Genomic DNA, 19,555 nt, shown 5'->3' on the forward strand with positions numbered 1-19,555 from the left:
CAACGATAGCTTAAAATTTGTCTTTGTATCATCCGTGAAAAACAAAGAAGACGACTTTTTAAAGCTTGGAAGAATGAAAAAGTAACACAGCGTACATGGAGGATTACCTCTGCACTCACTGGAAACGAGAAGGGCAAATTTACCACCTGCCAAGAATATGCCAAACATTATGTGTTTATGGTTATGTCTCAGAATAGGTAAAGAATACACATGGTTGTGATTTCCAGCCCCTCGGTGTGTCCACGGAGGGAGAAAGCGGGACGTGCATGTCTTTCGAAAGGTCTCGTTGTTTACTTGTTCAGCTGGTTTTGATACAGGTGGCGTGTTTCTGTCTAAAGCACAGCAGGTATTCCTGTTTGCGTAGATGAATGTTTGGTCCCTTTTGAATAATAACAAATTCAATTTAAATTTTCCTTTAAATTATAAAATCATGCATCACACTCCGAGTCTGTCATTCGCCCTCCTCGCCTCTCTCTCTTCTTCCTCCTCCACTCTCCCTTATCCTCGTATATGGATGTGTTTCATCTTTTTCTATCCGGGGGCCAGTGGCACCCCTGCGTAGCTGCACTCTGGATGCCCCCCCTGGAAAATGAGCACCATGTCTCCCTTTTCCCCAACCCGTGCATTTTGTACGTTTAACCATGTCACTTTGAGCTGGGAAGATTACAGGCATTTAAGTTCATTGGAGAAAGTAAGGGCAGGTATCAGGGCTTCATGGGGGATTAGGAACCCAAATTGGTTCCAGCTCTCCCTGCCTCCTAATGACCAGTTCTTTAGCCATACTGATGGTGCCGTGGCTTGTACATTAGGACGGGCGGTGGGGCCTTTTTTTTTCCCCTCTCTCTCTCGCTCTCTCTTCTGCTTTTTTGGAACCAGCAAAGGACTCCATGCTGGACAGCTCCACATGATTTCAAACCCCTCTTTAATATCAACCACATGGTGGTACCTGTAGTCATAAGTCCGTGCTCTGATGTTAGTATGGGAACATGGCTCAGAGAAACAGCAAGTGGGGGGTGAAAAAAAGATGGAGGAAGAAAGGTGGAGAGTTTGTTTGACCTGAGGGTCCAGCTTGCATTTGAGCCATCCCGCTCCGAGTTAAAAAAGGTCGCCCCTGGCTGGCAGTCACCTCCAAATGACCTCTGGCTCTACACTGGAAAAGCCACAGGAGCAAGGCTGGCTGGGGAGGCTTTGTGGAGCTGCACTTATTCGCTGCTGTGGTGGTGATAAAACTTCAGACAGCTTAATTGATGGGCTTGCTGACATAACAATACCTTGTGAAAGCACGGAGTGGCCCAGGCCTGGTCCTCATTTCTAGACAGCTGGAAGGGGAGCAGAGCCCCCTACAATGCAGCCAGAGAGGGGGTCCCACAGAGGGGAATGGTGGTGTTGCTGTGTTGGGGGGGGGGGGGGGACGGTAGAGTGATGGAGTAATGAAAGAAACCATTTGTATCGAGCACATTACTAACTTAGTAAGCTTGCTTTGAAATGTCAGCGCTCCAGAAATAACATTGTTTTGGAGGAAGAACCAGAGACAGGATACTGTACACGAGGTGTAAAAGCCTGTGTGTGATGTGTGCAACAGACCTCGAGAGCAACTATTAAAGACAGAGGGAGAGAGGGATGTGCCATGATGAGGGTTCTTCTGTGCCCAAGCTGCACTTAATACTTGAGGAATGTCTCCCCGGTGCCCATAGCAACCAAACGTAATCAAAAGCTTTATTAAAAGAGGGGGGAATAGATCATAAGGAACATTAAAAGTATCCCTCACTGGGTTCCCAAGTCAGCACACAATTGCCCTTTTGTTTGTTGCTGTTTTGTTGTGAGCGCCCCGCTCAAAGACCCGGTGGCTAATGTTGCCATTAAGTCATGCAAAACTGTTTTGTCTTTGTAGTAGCTTGTGATGAATCTTCCCGGGTGTGAATGCAGGGTGATTTAATGTTTGTTTTTCCCTCTTCTCTCTGTTTTTCTCTCCTCTCCCCTCTCTGCCAGGTTCATAAATGCCAGAAGAAGAATAGTACAGCCTATGATCGACCAGTCAAATCGAGCAGGTAAAAACACTCAAATAAAAGAACAACCCAGCCAACGTGGAGTTTTGCTTCTCCTCTTCTTTTCTTTCCTCGGCATGAAAGCAGCTTTTTCAAATCCTTTATTGGCATGCACTTGTTTTTTTTTATAAATCATTACCCTACATTTACACAAATCCTGCCTCTTTCTCTTCCTCCCTTCATCCCTCTTTCAATTTTCTCAATGAGATGTGTTCAGCAGTGAGGCAGGCCGTGTACTGATTGACTCTAATTGGAGATTTCCCAGTCTAAGTGGAGAAAGAGGTGTATTAGTGCTCAATCTGTGAATTACTAATTGGACACAAGAGGAGCACCAGAAATGCTAATAGCAATTTATGAATTTTTTATTTATTTTTTGGTTGGGGGGGGGGGGGGCTGTTTTGTTCAATCTAAAATTGGACGGAGATCTTCATTTCTTTATTTTGCTAATTTATATAAAACAAATTTCTACACCTATTGTGTTCAGATTAGAAAAAAGGGCACGTAATGTAGTTGTAAACATTCCCCTCTGTGATCCCGTGGAATGATTCAGTCACCCTAAGCTTCATTGACTGTGGCATTACCACAGAGAAGCCATGTCATTTGTCTCAGTGAGGGGAAAAGCTGCTTTTGTTGATTCGCGAATTTCCTATCTCCAAAAAAAAAAAAGAAGAAGAGACTCCTTAAAGAGAGATGCACTTAATAGTGTCACGTGTGCCAGTCAGCAATCTCTATTAAATAAACGCATGACTAATGGCTCCCACTAATCTTAACGAATTACAGATTATCCAAGATAATACCGTTATATCCCTGGAAAACAGTGTTTCTGCCGTCTCCAAAAACGCATTAGTTCACTGGAGCTGATTACAAACAAAAACGAGATACGACTGAGAAAAATTGATTGCCACTTTTATCTTTTATATCATCGCAGATCATCGGATAAATGATTAACTATTATAATAATAAGAATAATAATCAGAGTGATTTAGCAGTCGCGGGATTATCTACACATTCAGATTGCGTGCATGTTTATGCTGTGGCTTTAACTGCCGGCGATGTGACTTGGTGAAATTCTTCTCACCCTGTCAAACTGCATGCTTTCTTGTCTCAGTTGCAGAACAATGTAACTCCTGTGAGTGGTTTTGAATGACACTGGCTGTGTGTGTGTGTGTGTGTGTGAGCTTGCATGAGGACCTACTGTATTGGTGTTTGCATGCCACACGTCAGTCAACGGTCCACAAACATGAGCACAATGTCTTACAGTATGTTTGGGCTGGAGCTGGGACAATTGCTGATTGTCTGGTGTGTTTTCTCTTCTTCTTCCTCCCCCCCCCCCTCCCTTTTTCATGTCCACGTTTTGACTACAATCAGGTTTTCTTCTTGATCCTTCAGTGAGCCAAGGAGCAGCATACAGTCCAGAGGGCCAGCCAATGGGCAGCTTCGTGCTAGATGGTCAGCAACACATGGGGATCCGACCAGCCGGTGAGTGCGAGCACCTCGCCCTCGCCTCGTCTCCCTTTGTCACGCCCGCTTCACCAAACACCACTTTCACCCTCCTTTTATCATCACGCTGTTCAACACTGATCCTCCTGTCTGCAGCATGAGATTTAGTCACCTCTGCAAAGAGCAGGGTCCACCAAAGTCGGCCAAAACCTCAACCGAACACTAACACAACCACACTAACGGCTCTCTTCGAAGGTCCCCTGACCGTTACCCAGGCTGTCTGCCGCTTGTGTTGCTTGTTTGCTTCTCTAATCTAACACATGTGGAGAAATCCCTCGTAAGAGGCGATGCAAAAAGCTAAAACCCGACTGCCACTCCTTCACGGTTTCCTCTTCCCACCATTTCTCATTCAACACTAACCAACTTCATCCTCTCTCTGAACGTGGCTCTCCTCTCTGTGATTCAAACTTCTGCTGACCCTCTTTTCTGGCATTTATCTCTTCTTTCTAGGGCCTATGAGTGGAATGGGGATGAATATGGGCATGGATGGGCAATGGCACTACATGTAACCTCCATCTTGTAAAGCAAACGCAAAGAAAAAGGGGGAAGTAAGTACTGGGCTCTTTTCCTTGCATTTTACACTTTGGGGCTGTGTGTTTTATTTATTTTTCCCACCCATGATTCTCCTTTCTCTTCACCAACACTACCGCTTCTTACCCTGGTCGCTATGTTCCAGCAGAGCCGCGGCTCCCCAGCATCAACAGTTATGAGCTGACATGCAGGGCTGTTTTCATGAGATTCTTTTGAGGAGGGGGGGGGGCGGTCGCTAAGGATGAATTGAAGTCTTGGGAAAAAGGTGGGGGGGTGGGGAGAGACCGTCCTGGGACAGAGAGGACCCGAATTGTGGCGCCAGACAACGGGAGCAACAACATGGCATGCAGAAATTTATTTATCACAACAGCGCCATCACTCTCCGCCCGTCCTGGACAGCAAATGCAAATGTTGGACATTTAGGGAAAAAATAACATCTCCTGGGGTTGGGGCTGACGGGGAGAAATTAAGCAGGCTCCAGTGAAGCGATAAAGAAGGAGAAGTGAAACTGTCCTCCGAGTGACATAAATCTGTCCGGGAAACGATTGATGCCCAAATTATCTTATATGCAAAGACGGGAACACTGCAGTACATTACGGGCCTGAGCGAGATATACGGGCAGCGGGTGACACGGCCGATCCTTCACTCAGGGTTTGGTTTGAGCTGTGTAAAGGGAGGAATGAGTGTGGGGGGGGTGAGGGGGGGTTGCTGTGTGTTTTGATTATTTTTTACTGGAGGGAGACGATTTAAAGGGGGGGGTGCAGGGGGCCGGTGACTAGTCTGACCTGAGACTCACAGACAAGAGCAGGGAGACACTGAAATAAATTTATAAGCTTGTAGACACAAGCATGGCTGCCTCTCAAAGGAGGGGAACTCTTTCACACGTACAGATACAGTCTCTCTCTGTGTTACTCTCTCTTTCTCTCACACACACACACACACACACACACACAATCTCTACACGGCTAAATGGCGACATTCTGATTACGCCGCGCCATCGCGCCTCCCACCAGTGCCTCAGTGCTGACATTTGAAAAATCAAGACATATCGCATCCCAAAAGGCAGCAGGGCAGGAGAGATTTTATTTAACACCTAAACTCCTTTGCCCAATGAGGCACGATATAATAACACTTACCTTGATTAAAAGAACCCTTTATATGTAAATGGAGACTGGATTCTTCAAAGGGTCACAGCGGCAGTTCTGCCGACAGAGATCATTTCACCCCTCTAGTCCTTGCTGCCTCTCTCTCTCTCTCTTCCTCTGCTTCTCTCTGTCTCTCACTCATTTTCTCTCATTCCCCTCCTGTCTTTGCTAATGGCAGCAGGGGGGGGCGGGCGGTGGGGGGGGGACAAAAGGGGAAAATCAGGAAGCAATGTTCCCTAAAACAGCCACACAGAGACAACATTTGCTCAGGTTGGCTAATTCTTAATATAGGGCTATATAATTTTGAGACTATTTAATTACGTAACATACTTTATGCTTCATGACCAATTACATTAATAGCTCAATACAGAGGAATATTATCCTCTCTTGATTTGATTACACAGCCACACAATATGGTGTGTTTGGTACTTAATTATGGCCAGCCATTGAGCACGACTGCTGTGCCATAACAGAAGTGAACAGCCAGTCAGGGAGGCAGGCAAGCAGAGATGGAGAGATGGAGAGATGGAGAGAGAGAGAGAGAGAGAGAGAGAGGCCCAGTCTGTCCACACTTATTGTCTTCAGATGGTTTTACCACTCTTGTTAATAAAGGAGGGGGGGGGGTGACGGGGGGAGGGGGGGTGTCTCAGATCTACTTAACGGAATGAATGCAGCTTACAAGACTGGAGATTAGCAGCTTACAGTGTCAAAAACATCTGCTGGGCCTTTTAACAGGAGCTGCTCCAGGTTACGTGGAGGTGAGGGCACCCATCATACCCCCGGGCACCCAGATTGATTTATTTGTTTTATGACCCCAGTAGTGGGCTTTTAAGAGACCTGCCCTGACAAACATGTGCATTTCAAATGAACTGACACGAAAAAAGGGGAGTATGAGAAAATGACACAGCTTTCAACCGACGAGGCTGGCCATTAATCTTGGCCTCTGCTGTCTCTTCTACTCTCTCCTCTCTGCCCTCCTCCTCCTCCTCCTCTTCCTTTTCCCCTTCACCGGGGCCCTCCTGTGTAATTTCTTAATTGCAGTGTACTAAGGTGGAGGAATGCAGAGAGTGAGCATGCCTAGTGACCTTGCAGCGACCTCTCCCCTCCTATTACAGCTTCTAATCCCCCAGGGGTTCACATTACAAAGCAGGACTGGCCCAGACCCAGTCCCAGAACCAGGCCCCCTGGCTCCAGCGGGGACCCCCTGCTCTCACTTGTCTCTCCCCAAGGTCCAGGCCTCTAGACCAGCCATGTTCCCATACTCCAGTCCCAGGCTCCAGGAACAACAACCCCCCCCAAATCTTACTTTTTTCTTCCTGATTACAACAAACAGTCGTGTGAAAAGTCAAACAGTGGCACTGCTGAGCCAGCTCTGTGTCACAGTGTGAGAGATGCCAGCATGCTGAGGCCTCTGCACATATGAAGTAGAGTCCATCTTAAGGGACATCAACATACCCCACCTCCTTTCCTTTCCCCTTCCTTTCTCTGTCCACTTCCCTTTTATCTTTGTTACTTGCTGCTGTTTCCTGCTCTTTTTTTTTTTCTCCACTTAAGCCCCAAAACACACACACACACACACAAACAACACACATCATGACCAATACTTAGTTCCGCTTAAAATGCTCTCATTCATGGTTGCAGGCCGAGCTTTTAATGTCTTTGGTGATGCAGCTAACTGGGTCTTAAATAATTTAATAACTCCTGCAAGACACTCCAAATCAAATATGTTCACAGAGGCACGTCCTCGAGAGACAGAGAGACAGAGAGACAGAGAGAGAAGGACTGTTCAGATTGTCACTGAAGTCAGCTGGGGAATAAACTGTTCTATTTGTAAAAGTATTAGCACTTCTCCACATCAATACCGCTGGTCGGTTTTCCTCACATCCTCCAGGACTTCAGTGTCTGTGGATGACTGAGGATCATTTTCCAACCTGAGACCTGACCACAACGCTATTGGGCATTGTAAACCACTCACCATAGCCTAAAATAGCCCAGTGCAATAATGTCTCTCTTTACTTGTAGAGGCTAAAAGCACCATAGTCGCCGAGGCAGTGTCATAAAATCTGCTCAGGTCTTTTGTTCTTGAGGTTGTGTTTAAATTGAATTAAGGCCTGTTAATGGAGAAGGGAGGAGGGGAAGGGGGGGGGCAGGTCGAAGCTGCACTGAGCAAATGATTTTATTGACTGTGTAAAAACTTTTTCCTCTCTCTCTGTGTGTTTGTCTCAGGTCTGCCAGGCATGTCAGGGGAGTATGTACCTCAGAGTGGTCCTATGAGCATGAGCATGGCCCGACCCACTTCTTACACCAACCCTCACCAGATGACCTCCCACCCCTCCCAGTACCGACACGGACCCCCGCTCCACGCGTACCTGCCTGACCACCCCCACGCCCACCGCCCGCCCCACCACCCTCCCCACGCCATGCTGATGCACGGAGGACCCTCGCCACACCCAGGAATGACCATGTCTGCACAGAGACCACCTTTGCTCACTCCCATCGATCCCAGTACTGGAGGACAAGGCCTGGACATCCATGCCCAATAGTCTAAGGGAACTTTGCTACAACAACAACGACAACAACGACAACAGCAGCTACTACGAGAAAAAAAAAAACCTGAAAGAAAAGCAGCAGCTCACAATAAATCCTATTTTGAGACTATTTTTAAGAATAAAAATACGAACCCTTTTGACCAGAATTTGACACTAAAGAAACAGAATTCCAGATGAGCTGTGATGATTCTTTTCTTTTTTTCTTGTTTTTTTTTTTTTTAAACTTGTCAATTTTGTTACTTTCATCCAAACGGAGGACCAAGCTGACAAGAACACTTTGTAAAGTCTTGGGGCTTTTGGTTGACATCGACAGAGGCTGTTCTGTGACGTGCGTGTGCGCAGCGGACGGACACATGCGCACATGAGAGACGCACACGTTTTCGCACACTCACTCACTCACTCACTCACTCACTCACTCACACATGCTCAGTACACTTTCATGTGACGCTTCTCAAAACGCTTCTGAAACAAAGATCACTCCGGGAAGGTTTTTTTAAAAAAAAAAAGAAACAGAACAGAAAGACTCCAAGAGTTATAACTACTGTAGTATAAAAAGTATAGATAAATAAGTTAAAACTTTTTTTTTCGTCGATCACATGGTTTATGTTTCCTGAGCTAGTTTTAGAATTAAAAGGTTAACCTTTTCTCTCTCACACTGTGTGTGCTCCTTCCTGGAGGAGAAACTGTCTCGCAGCACAGCACTACAAAAGAAAGAAAGAAAAGAAAACAAACAAACAAACAAAAAACAACAACAACAACAACAATAAGAAGATGGAACATCTCAAAAAGTCTCCAAACCACAGAGGACAATCAGGTCCTGTCCCCATAAGAACAGGGCATGATGGGAAAAGGCTGCTAAATGACACCGGATCTCTCCAGAAGATTCAGTTTGAACATTTGTCATGCCCCCTCTTTCTCTCTCTCTCTTTCTCTCTTCTCTTTTTTTGGTTCATGAATGAATGTTGCCCTGTAGGTTTTAAGGAAAAAAAAATGGTTCCTCGTTTGAATTGCCCAAGCACTGGATTGTGTTGGTTTTATACATTTTTATTTTAATATTATTTTATTTTTTTGTACCCTGGACTCTCATTGGTAAGAGCCTTTTGAAGGAAGCTTAACAGTGGAAAAGCAACATCCTACGGCGCCTCTCCACCTGTGGATCAACCTTTCTTGCCATAAGGACGATATATACTGACACAAACGTTGATCCCGCAGCACTGGAGAAGCTTTTGACGGTTGATGCACCAAAAAACCTAAAACTTTTAAAAAAAGAAAAAAAACTTAAATTATGAACTCAATGCTTTTTTTGGGGGGGACGGGGGCGGGGGGGGAAAAAAAGCTGAGAGAATATTGTAACAAACTTCGTACAGAGTTCAGTCTATTAATTGTTTCATGTTAGATATTCTATGTGTTTACCTCAATTGAAAAAGAATGTTTTTGCTAGTTTCAGATCTGCTGTGGCATTGATATTGTATGTCCATGAATTCCTTCCTTTTTCAGCACGTGTTCCTCACTAGATGATAAGATGCCGTCTCCCTTAAGCTTTGTCAAAAATACATTAAATACTTGTATGAGGACTGTGACGTAATGTTTAAAAGGTGTTCAGTCACAAATGCTGTAATAAATATTTCATTTTTGATTTTTTTTGGTAGATTTTTGTGTGAATAACTGTGTTAAAAAAAACAGTCTTATCTCTTTTTTATTACTAATACAAGGAACTGGTTTATTATTATTAATGTTACTATTATTATTATCATTACTATCATTATTATTATTATTATTATAAAATGTGCTCTTTGGCAACGTGTCAGCGACATTGTAATTTTTAATGTCATTTCATTTTTTTATAATAATCAACCAGCAAGGCTATGAGGAAGTGATTGGATAAACTATAGGCTGTCTTTTTTGGTTTGGAATAATCTCATAAAATGACACAAAAAAAAAAAAGAATTCTGTTTGAAATATAGCAATTTATTCCACCATGTGCAAATTAAAAGGTCAAATTGACCACATATTTTTTCTTTAGTTTCAGACCAATAATAATTACAATGGAGGTAAATAAAATAAAATAAAAAGGCCTTTTGGTCTTAAATGTGACTGAAATGGCAGAATTGGAACTTTCTCAACAATATTTGTTTCATTCTTTTTTCCCCACAATTCTGCAGTTTTCTAATTGAAGAAATGAATAAACAGGGAAGAATTTAAATATAGACTATTTTTAGATATTAGGTGCCTATATATATACATATATATATATATAGAATGGGCTTAATTTGAAAATAATACTAATATTATTAATAATAAAGAAAAAAATGAATAGTTTGCATGAATTTACATGAACTCACTTTATGTCTGTCGTTCAAACAATAGAGCAAAAGCTGGTCCCCAGTGGAATTGTTCCTGCAGTGAGAAACACTGCTGGCCCTCGCGTCTGCTCTGTTGGTTTCTGCCGTTTTGCAGCGCCGCCTCTCGGCCTCGGCCGGTACTGCCACCCGGGAGCACACACACACACACACACACACACACGTGCTTTGATAGGCGATCTCCTCTCTCTTTTCTCCATCTCTTCGCCTGTGTTCGCCCGCGGCATCCAAAGTCAGAGCCTTAAAGCAGATATGACAACATCACTGCGGCTGAAACCATCCCTGCCCTTCACACACACGCTCACAATTCTGCTTGAAATTCTGCGCTGAAATTATTATTATTATTCATTTTTTTCTTCACTTTTTATTTATTGAATTTTTTAATGATTGTTACTAACCCAAATATCCTCTGTGTGAATCATCAAATATAAGAAGCACAAACCCGTAATTATAAGTTTAATATTTATATATATACCATAATAACCTTAACAACATTATTTGTTTTTACTGCACACAATATAGAGGCTTCGTAAATAAACGGAAATCGAGGATTTTTCGTTTATAATTTTATCTCTGTGATTTTATTTTTCTATTCTAGTGCTATTTTTTTGTTTAATAATTATGTACTTTTTATATATAGTTTTCTATTGGCTCCTATCGTAAAATATATATTGTTTGTTGCATTTATTTAGGGGCATTGGCCTGTTGCTTTATTTATTTATCAGATGATTTTTAAAAGGTGATTAAAATCACAATGACTGATTTAAAAAAAAAAACAACCAACAACACTAAATTAATTTCCAAATAACACTTTAAAAATCAAAAACATAAAAAATATATATGAACCGTTTATTTTACGCTTTTTAAAAAATAGGATGCTAATTTTAATTTGTAGAAATAATTCCCTCTTTGGATATTTTCTGAAATTGTGGCTTCAAAACTGCACGCGGCACAGTTTTTTTTCGCTGACACAGTTTGAGGCCTTAAACCATGTGGAGAGAGAAAACACACATGTATTTATTTATTTATTTATTTTACACCTGGAGTCTAGTTAATGATGCATTATCTTTACTTAACCATTCAAAACGTAAAAGTTCTTCATGTTGTTTCTTCTTCTTCTTTTTCTAAAGCTCCATTATTCTCTGGATAAAACGGAAGGAAGAAGTCCTCCGTTTTGTGCGGAGATTATCAGATGAAAAAGAGAGAAAACGTGAGGATTACTGTGGATGGAGAGGATTTTAATATTAATAGTTTTTTTTTTCTTCTTTCTTTTCTTTTCTTTCACCCTCCCTCCCTCCCCCTCTCACTCTCTCCTCCTCCTCCTCCTCCTCTCTTCCCCGATGAGACAGAAGGTAGATTGCCTCTGCTGCTTTCCTTTTGCCGATTTGGTGTGACAGGGATGATGGATGATCCAGCCGCGCTAAACAACTCCTCCCCTTCATCTCCTCCCTGTCAAAGCCAGTCCGCGCTGCTGCTGCACGAATAAAATCAGGAATATATTCCCTCTGCACTGCTGCACAATACTGCTGCTGCTGCTGCTGCTGCTGCAGACTCCCTCTCCTCCCCGATGCAACAATATTAAAAGTCCACGCACAGTTTACCAACACTGCACGCGTGCACGTGTGCGAATTAATGCGCTGCAGAGGCGACGCGTTATTAATGCTCACGTTATTGGCTCCCTTTTTTTTGTTTGTTTGTTTGTTTGTTTGTTTGTTTGTTTGTTTGTTTGTTTTCTCCGCACAGCATCTGGTAAAGTGTGGTGTAAGATCTTAGAGAGAGAGGGAGAGAGTGGGAGAGACAGAGAGAGAGAGGAGTGAGGAATGCAAAATGTGTATTTTTAGATACACGAGTGCATCTGCAGGCAGCGACGGGAAAACGCATTAAAAAAGAGAACGAAAAAGTTGTGTTTCTTCGAAATTGCTGATTTGGATAGTGGACACAGAAATGGACGCGCGCGCGCGTGTGTAGGAGCTGAGTGTCCTTCGCTTTGCAGCTGGCTCTCCCCAAAATGGCTCGCTGTGGGGGACAGTTTGTGTGTGTGTGTGTGTGTGTGTGTGTTGCCCTCCTTTTTAAAAAAACATTTCAGCAGTTTTCTCTCCTCCTGCCATAAGGTGTTTCTATGACTACGTTATGTAGGCCTGTGTGTGTGTGTGTGTGTGTGTGTGTGTGTGTGTGTGCGTGCGCGTGCGTGTGTGTGTGTGTGTGGGTCAGAGGCGGGGGTCCCTGGGAGAAAAGGCCCGCATTTGGCTGATCATTTATCAATGTCAACCGCATAATGATTCTCCCTGCAGTCCCCCTATTGATGAGGATAATTACATTAGCTCAGAGTGACTGATCAATAAAGCCCAGGGAAAATGGTTTATTATAGCACCACCGAAAAGGCTTTCTGCAGGCTGCTGTTTTCTTTTTCTTTTCTTTTTTTTTTTTTGCTTTCTTTCTCCTTTTAAATAAAAGGGCAGGGTTGATCTGTGCTCTGCAAACTCTGCAAACACAACAAACGAAGGGGGCAAAAACTTCATCTGCTCACACATTTGCACTCCTCTTCTCTTTAATTCGTTGCCTTCTGCTGTTCGTCACCTGAAACTAAGCTTATTTTCTTAATTTTTACCTTTAGAGTCTCGCTGTTTTATGAGATTTTTATTTTATTTAAAAAAATTATCTAAACATAAACACACGCTCTAACGGCTGCCAACACTTTACTGGTAAATAAGGCGTGGTTTAATAGACACAAGTATTATTTTTCTGAATTATTTTTTTAGCAGCACGTGATGCACTGTCAAAAAAACAAAAAAGCAAGAAAGCCTTGAAATTTAGACTTTTAAAGGTCTGTAAAGTGTGTAAAAATGTTAGTGACATTTTTTTTTGGTTGCAGTAAATCAAATATAAGACTTTTGTATTAGATACATTTAACCGATTTTTATTTTTTATTACCCTAGAATAAGCTTTTTTAGAGAACCATGTTTTTACAATAGTTCATAATAATCAAACTAAATGAAGGTTGGAGCTGAATGTTTATACATATTTTATTATTATTATTATTTAAAAAAAAAAAAAAAAAAAAAAACATACTGTACCTTTAAAAAAAAGCACACAAACACACATAACAGAGTGGAACGCGCGTGTCAGTCCTGCTCCCTCCATCTCTCTATCTCTGTCTGTATGTTCTTTAATTGTCAACAACTCATCCCCTGCAGGAATGTCGCAAACTCTCTCGCCTTAATTCTCCGGACAGGCTGCTCTCGCGCCACGCAGCTCTCGCGCCAGCTCCCATTTACCGCTGATGAACGTGTCTGCAGGAGACAGCTCCATTATCTGTTTATCATTTCTGATCTTAGTATTTTTCTACCCAGAAAAAACACCGGAGGACGCAGAGGAGGAGGAGGAGGAAGCTCTCACCTGTTCACTGACCTTTTACCAAACGCACAGTCGAAATTAGGATTCTGTCATACTGGCACATTATTTTTTGCATTCTTCTACATACGTATATATAAAGTGGAGCTATTGTGTATTATGGTCAACATTTCAGTCGGACTGAAGAGAATGAGAGATTAGTTTCAGGGGAAATGTTTAAAAATAATCTCGATGGGTGATATTCGTGAATCAGACGCGTTTTTTCACACTTCAGTGGCGCGTGTCTTCTTAAAAATGAGTGACAGCGCCTTCACACACACACGCGAAAATAAATCTTAATGATGTAAAATATATATATATATATATATATATATATATAATTAGAGAAATAACATAGCCACAGGGCTGTGTAAATTAGCACAAGCTGAATATTGCGGTGGCCAGTTATGTGAAGTTGCTGCAAAGGCAGAATAGGGGCCGCGCGCGCGCCTGTGTGTGTGTGTGAGAGAGAGAGAGAGAGAGAGAGAGAGAGAGTGCAGAATAAATAAAGCGCAATAAAAAGGGAAATAGCCGCAGCTTACAGTCAAGCCTCGAGGTAGTGAAACCTTTATTTCAATCAATTAAGATTTAATTAGGGAAGCTCGCGGCCTTCTCGCGCGCGCTCTGCTGCAGCGGCCCCCCCGAGGTTGTCAACATTTGACCGGTTTTTCCAGTGAAATAATCACGGTTTATGGCTCGAGAGCCCATAAGATTCACAAATAAATCTGGCATTATTCCACACGAGACGGGAGTCCTGAGTGTGAGCGGCGAAAACATGGATTCCCCTCATTTATGGCTGCTCACTGTCCTCTTGTTGTTGTTTTATTGTCATTAATATCCTTTGGTTATTTGGAGAGCTTAAAATGGAAACATCTTGCGGGTAGACGAAGGCAGCAAAGTGAGACATTTCACAAGACCTGTAAATAACAGAAGAGGAGTGAGTGTGAGAGAGAGACACACACAGAGAGAGAGAGAGAGAGAGAGAGAGAGAGAGAGAGAGAGAGAGGGGAGATAGAGGGAGAGTTTTTCTAAATGTCTCCAGGTTATTGACTAATGTGCGCATATCTAAAGGCGCATATTAATTAATAACTACAATATAATGTAAATGTTCAATGGCTTTTGGGGAGAGTGGGAGAGCATGGGTGCCCCCTCCTCACCACACCCCCGGGCGCACTGTTATTACAGGATGGCGACCCCTTCTGGAGGCCAAAGTAAATGTGTTTATAGAAGGAAAAAGAAGAACAAGCTGCCCGTCTGCCTCTCTCTCTCTCTCTCTCTCTGTTGTGACATCAGCTCCACATTTCACTGGCCAGCTCCTGCACCCACAGCTCCAACTCTTTTCCCTCTGCACACAAAACAATTCAGGCAACAAAAACCCGACTCCCCCCACTCACTGTGATCAGAGCGCGTGACCTGCTGCAGTAAACGTGACCTCCAAAGACTCTCATCTCATATTTACTCACAGGTAGAAAGCTCCTTATGCATGTATTAGGCGGCCACGTTGATGGTAAAATCAATAAAGATGGATTGTGGGGTCAATATTATGCTTTGCACCTGGGGACTTGTTGCCCGGCTCCCCTTCTAACATGAGTGTGTATGTGTGTGTGTGTGTGTGTGTGTGACAGAGAGAGAGAGAGGAACGAGCTATTCATAATATGTGACCGCAACATGTCAGAGAGGAGGGGGAAGAGAGAGAGAGACATGGGCCTGAAGGACCAGACTCTAACACTGACATCATTAATCACGGCCCACTTGAAGATTATTACTGAAAGTATAGAATCGGTAACCATTATCGTCTCGGATGGCACTTAAAAACCCCTCTCCTTATTTTTCAAAACAGTGGAATGACATGGAGGCCTACCAGAAAGAAGAAGAAGAAGAAGAAGAAGGAGAAGAAGAAGGAGGAGGAAAAAGAAACAAAGACATAAAGAAGGATCTTTGTAACAGAGTAACAGACTAACATTTGCTCTGGAGGAAATAAACAAGGAGACACAGGGGTCCAACTTCATTGTTTCCCTTAAAAACAGTAGTAGTAATAATAATAATAATAATAATAATAATAATAACAACAACAACAACAACAACAACAACAACAACAATAATAATAATAATAATAATAAACATTTAAAATGATGATGATGATGATTATTTTAAAAACATTTTTAAATCGATAAAAAAAGAAAGACAGAAAATAAATAAATACATAACAAGACCGACATTATTAATAATTGTATAGGTTACTTTTGTTTTTTTAAATGTGATAATTTCCATTGATCAATTGAACAATTTCCAATTGCAACTAATTCACTAATTCAAGAGCAAATAGCAGCAGTAACAAGCAATCAAAAATACATTCTTTTAAAAATCCTTTATTTTTTTAGATCACTGTGTCCTGTAACATGAAAATATTTTTGGATGAAATCTCTGAGTTAACGTGAGTAAAATACTAAAAAAAGAAAACCTTGTGTATCAAAGAATGGAAACAACAAAAGCTCCATTCCAGTTTATTTATGTTCACACAGCTGAAGAGAAACGAACATGGTCCCTGTTTGCAGGCGGAAGCTGCTGTGATGAAAAGCACTAGCTTGTGTCAAGAACTTTTTTTTTTAGCACATCACTACAGCTGGTGTGAATAAATAGCATCTAACTTAAGAGGAACAGGAGGAGGAAGAGGAGGAGGAGGAGGAGGAGGAGGACAGGCTGTGACATGAGGCTATGTGTGAGTGCTGTGACCACAGTGAACATTAGCTCACCCTGGACAATAAAATCCCTGTGCTAGTGTCTCACAAGTCCAACTTTGTTTCTCAACAAGGAGCATAAACTGCTGTCAATATTCAGATAGCCTTCATCTGCCAGTAATGACAGGCAGCCGGCTTCCCTATCTTATCTGTGGGCCAGGTAACGTCGTACCTGCGGGGAATAACTGCTGCGATAAAGAGTGTCCGGGCCAATAGAAAGCCTCTTGTCTGTCTGTGAGGAGTTAATGGCGAACGCCACTGGAGACAGGAAGTCCTCAGAAAGTGAAAAGCACTTTATTGCGCACCTGAATGGCCCCGGCGTAGGGTTTCTCCCGAACCCAATGGGGAAAACCACATTACAGGTCCTTACACGGGGTCATTACAACAGGGCAATGGAGTTCAAGTGATCCATTGCGTTTGAATGACAACATCACATCGCCCCATTCATTCTTCCATCTTGTGTGACCCGATGATGGTCCCCGTGGGACGCTGTCAGTGAAGTGCTGTGCTGGAGTTACAGTAGAGTCCATTCAAGTTTCACTCAAAAGTCTCCATGTAAAACTTCACGCGGGCCTCCCTCGTCTCCTCGTCACCGACTGCCTGCACTCTTGCAGCAACAGGTTAACGTTCCCATAACCCACGGTATGCACTGCAACATGACATCATCAGGCCTCTAAAAATGAACTGCAACATCGATCCCTCGCAGGCTGACCTCCCATAAGTCAAATATAGACGATGTGGGACATGTGTTTGGATGGGAATGTATATTTACCTGTCACCGGGAACTCAAGGACATGGCAGCATACGAGGTTGTATCCAGCCCTGAAGTGGAGTGTTTTGGGGTGAAAATGAGTTGTAAAAGTGATAAATGGCCCACACTGCTCTAGCTGAGGAGCATTGGAGCTGACACCATGCTTTCAGCCAAACAGATAATTGCTCAGCACAGTGAAGGCCCAACAAAATACTCATAAAGCAAGAAAAGAGAGCGGAGAGGAGGAAAAAAACCAAAAAAAAACAGTTAAGTAGTTAAGTTGTGTCACCCACTTCCTCCCTTCTCCCTCTCTGCGTCTTCCGTTTCTTGACATCTCTGGCTAAACGGCTGCTTACATCTGTGCCCTTCAAGATCCCCCCCCCACACACACACAGAAACATTGCGTTGCCAGTGGCAACAACTCAACAACATAAACAATTGCATCTGCTCTGTCACAGATTTCCGACGTGACGCCGTATAGAGTGTGTACACGACGGACGAGTTATCGCAACTGTGTGCACAAGGATGTGGAGCCAAGGATTCACTGTGCTGTGATAAACGATCATGAGAGACTTGTTCTGCATGAGCTCGGGGGCCAGAAAACACCGTTACCACCTGGATTAGTGGCTCTGATTGTGCCTTGGATTCAAGCTTTGCTCACAGCGTCTAATCAAACGCAGTGGTCCATGGTCCGCCTCCTCCTAAGTGCACTTATTTCATTTATTATTTCATAATAAGAAGCTGCTCTCATCAGGTAATCATACTCAGACCGGACAAAGGGAAAGGTGAGTCAGGCTTTGTTTTGACTCAATCAAATTTCGTCCCCAGCATCTTGCAACTAACCTTTTGTCCCCTGACGACCTCTGCGTCTTCTTTAGAATGTCACCGGCGTTCATGCATCTTCCCCCTCTGCCTCCCCTCCGCCCCGCTGTTCTCCTCACCCCTGCCCGTCTCCACGCCGACCCCCGTACCTGTACCTATAGATGTTAGCAGACTTCCTGTGGACCCTCACTGGGAACAGGAGATGACACACTTTCTGGGTCACTTCTGTCACAGTCCAAATGTCACTCTGGGGGGCTGACCTTTCCGGCGGCCGACGCTAGAGCAGGCAGGCTGTCACCCCTGTGGTTCCAACCACAAACCCACGCTCCCTGCATTTCACTGACAGACCTTTTTTCTTCCCTCCCCCACCAATCTCTCCATGCTCCCCTGTGGTATTCTTGCTATCATTTGATGATATATGCTAAAAGGACAGTGACAAATCATAAGTGACAAGCAAAATAGCCACTGTAAAATATGGCCGACGTACGTCATCTCGGCTAAGCTCACCGCACCCCAAAGATGGCCACAATCACGCGGCGTATCAGGTCTCCGTGCACCGAGGGAACTCCAAATATGCTTCCCGGGGTTTATTTGAAGGTGTGAGTTACAAAGCCAACGCCACATTTTTCACAAATGAGCACTTGGCTCTCATTGCCCTAAGAAGCAAGTCAACACCTTTCCATCACCTTACTCTCGCCCCGCTAAGCCGTCATTAACGTAACACACTGAGACGGCTTAGGTTTACGCTGCCAAGCAACTCGCGATGTTAAAAACAAAAATATCTCACACTGCCCTCGGCTGGATATCGCACTTCCAACATCAGAAATGTGTTGTCTTTTGATATAAAATGTCTGTGCACCGCCCCCTCTGCCTTGAAGACAATTTTGTCATGGTGGCCTGGCACTCGTGGTACAGTGTTATGAGCATGTGTATTTTGGGTGGGTTTATGTAGTTAATCCTCCCTGCCAGAGGGAGGCGCTGCTCCTGTTGTGTTGTGTCGCCCCTTGGTTTTTGCAGGTGCTGATTGGCCAGGAGCTGATCAGGCCAGCTTTTAAAGGACACCTGCTGGTGATGTCACCCTCTCTTTGTGTTTGTCCTGCCCCATGATGTGAGTAGCCATTTTGATTGGGAACCATTTATTTCCTTCTGTTGTTGTATGTTAGGGAGGCAGGTAAGATTCCTGTGTTTTCTAATACTATTTATTTTGTGGATGGGTTAGTTGGTTTTCTGTTGACAGAGATTTTGTTTGTTATTTTGGCCTTGACTCACCCTGAAGTTAAACTACTACTACTAATCTGGTCGTCTTGGTCTCTGGGTGTTGGGAGAATGGGAGGGAGCACTTCTGTGTTAGGAATTGAGTCACCGCATCGCAGTCCGTCCTGGGCTGAGAACAGGCCAAGAGTAAAAGAAGAATTCTGGTTACCATTTTCAGAGACAAAAAATTCTGTGGCTCGACGTGACTTAAAATGAGTGTTATACATGTGCAGCTTCATAATATCACTCTCTTCTCTTCCTTGGTGTCTGGCCCGGTGTGGGTTGGTGTGTAGGGATCGACCTCATCCTCGGGAATGACTTGGCGGGAGATAAAGTGTTCCTGAGGTGACAGAACATCTCACTGCTGATGTGTGTTGTCCCTGCGACACCTGACGTGCCACCTGTTTTCCCCTCGTGCGCTGTGACGCATGCACAATTGCGCAAGTTCGCAGAAGTGACGGATCTGTCGG

At 43.5% G+C, this 19,555-nt stretch overlaps 1 protein-coding gene across 10 annotated transcripts in view; it reads left to right on the forward strand.

Moving 5' to 3' along the window:
* The window catches only part of meis2a (Meis homeobox 2a), a 77,022-nt gene extending 67,616 nt beyond the window's left edge, over positions 1-9,406 (forward strand). For 5 of the 10 annotated variants that reach the window (XM_058616103.1, XM_058616104.1, XM_058616100.1 and 2 more), the window contains exons 10-12: positions 1,990-2,048; positions 3,414-3,524; positions 7,448-9,406. In XM_058616103.1, coding sequence (XP_058472086.1) covers positions 1,990-2,048; positions 3,414-3,524; positions 7,448-7,764 — 487 coding nt within the window. In that variant the 3' untranslated portion in view covers positions 7,765-9,406. Of the gene's footprint in view, positions 1-1,989; positions 2,049-3,413; positions 3,525-3,995; positions 4,094-7,447 lie in introns of all 10 variants that reach the window. The other 5 variants (XM_058616105.1, XM_058616106.1, XM_058616108.1 and 2 more) reach the window with 3 other exon arrangements.
* Positions 9,407-19,555: the final 10,149 nt, after the last annotated feature.

Source organism: Solea solea, chromosome 18, assembly GCF_958295425.1.
Source record: "Solea solea chromosome 18, fSolSol10.1, whole genome shotgun sequence".
NCBI classification, from domain to species: Eukaryota; Metazoa; Chordata; class Actinopteri; order Pleuronectiformes; family Soleidae; genus Solea; species Solea solea.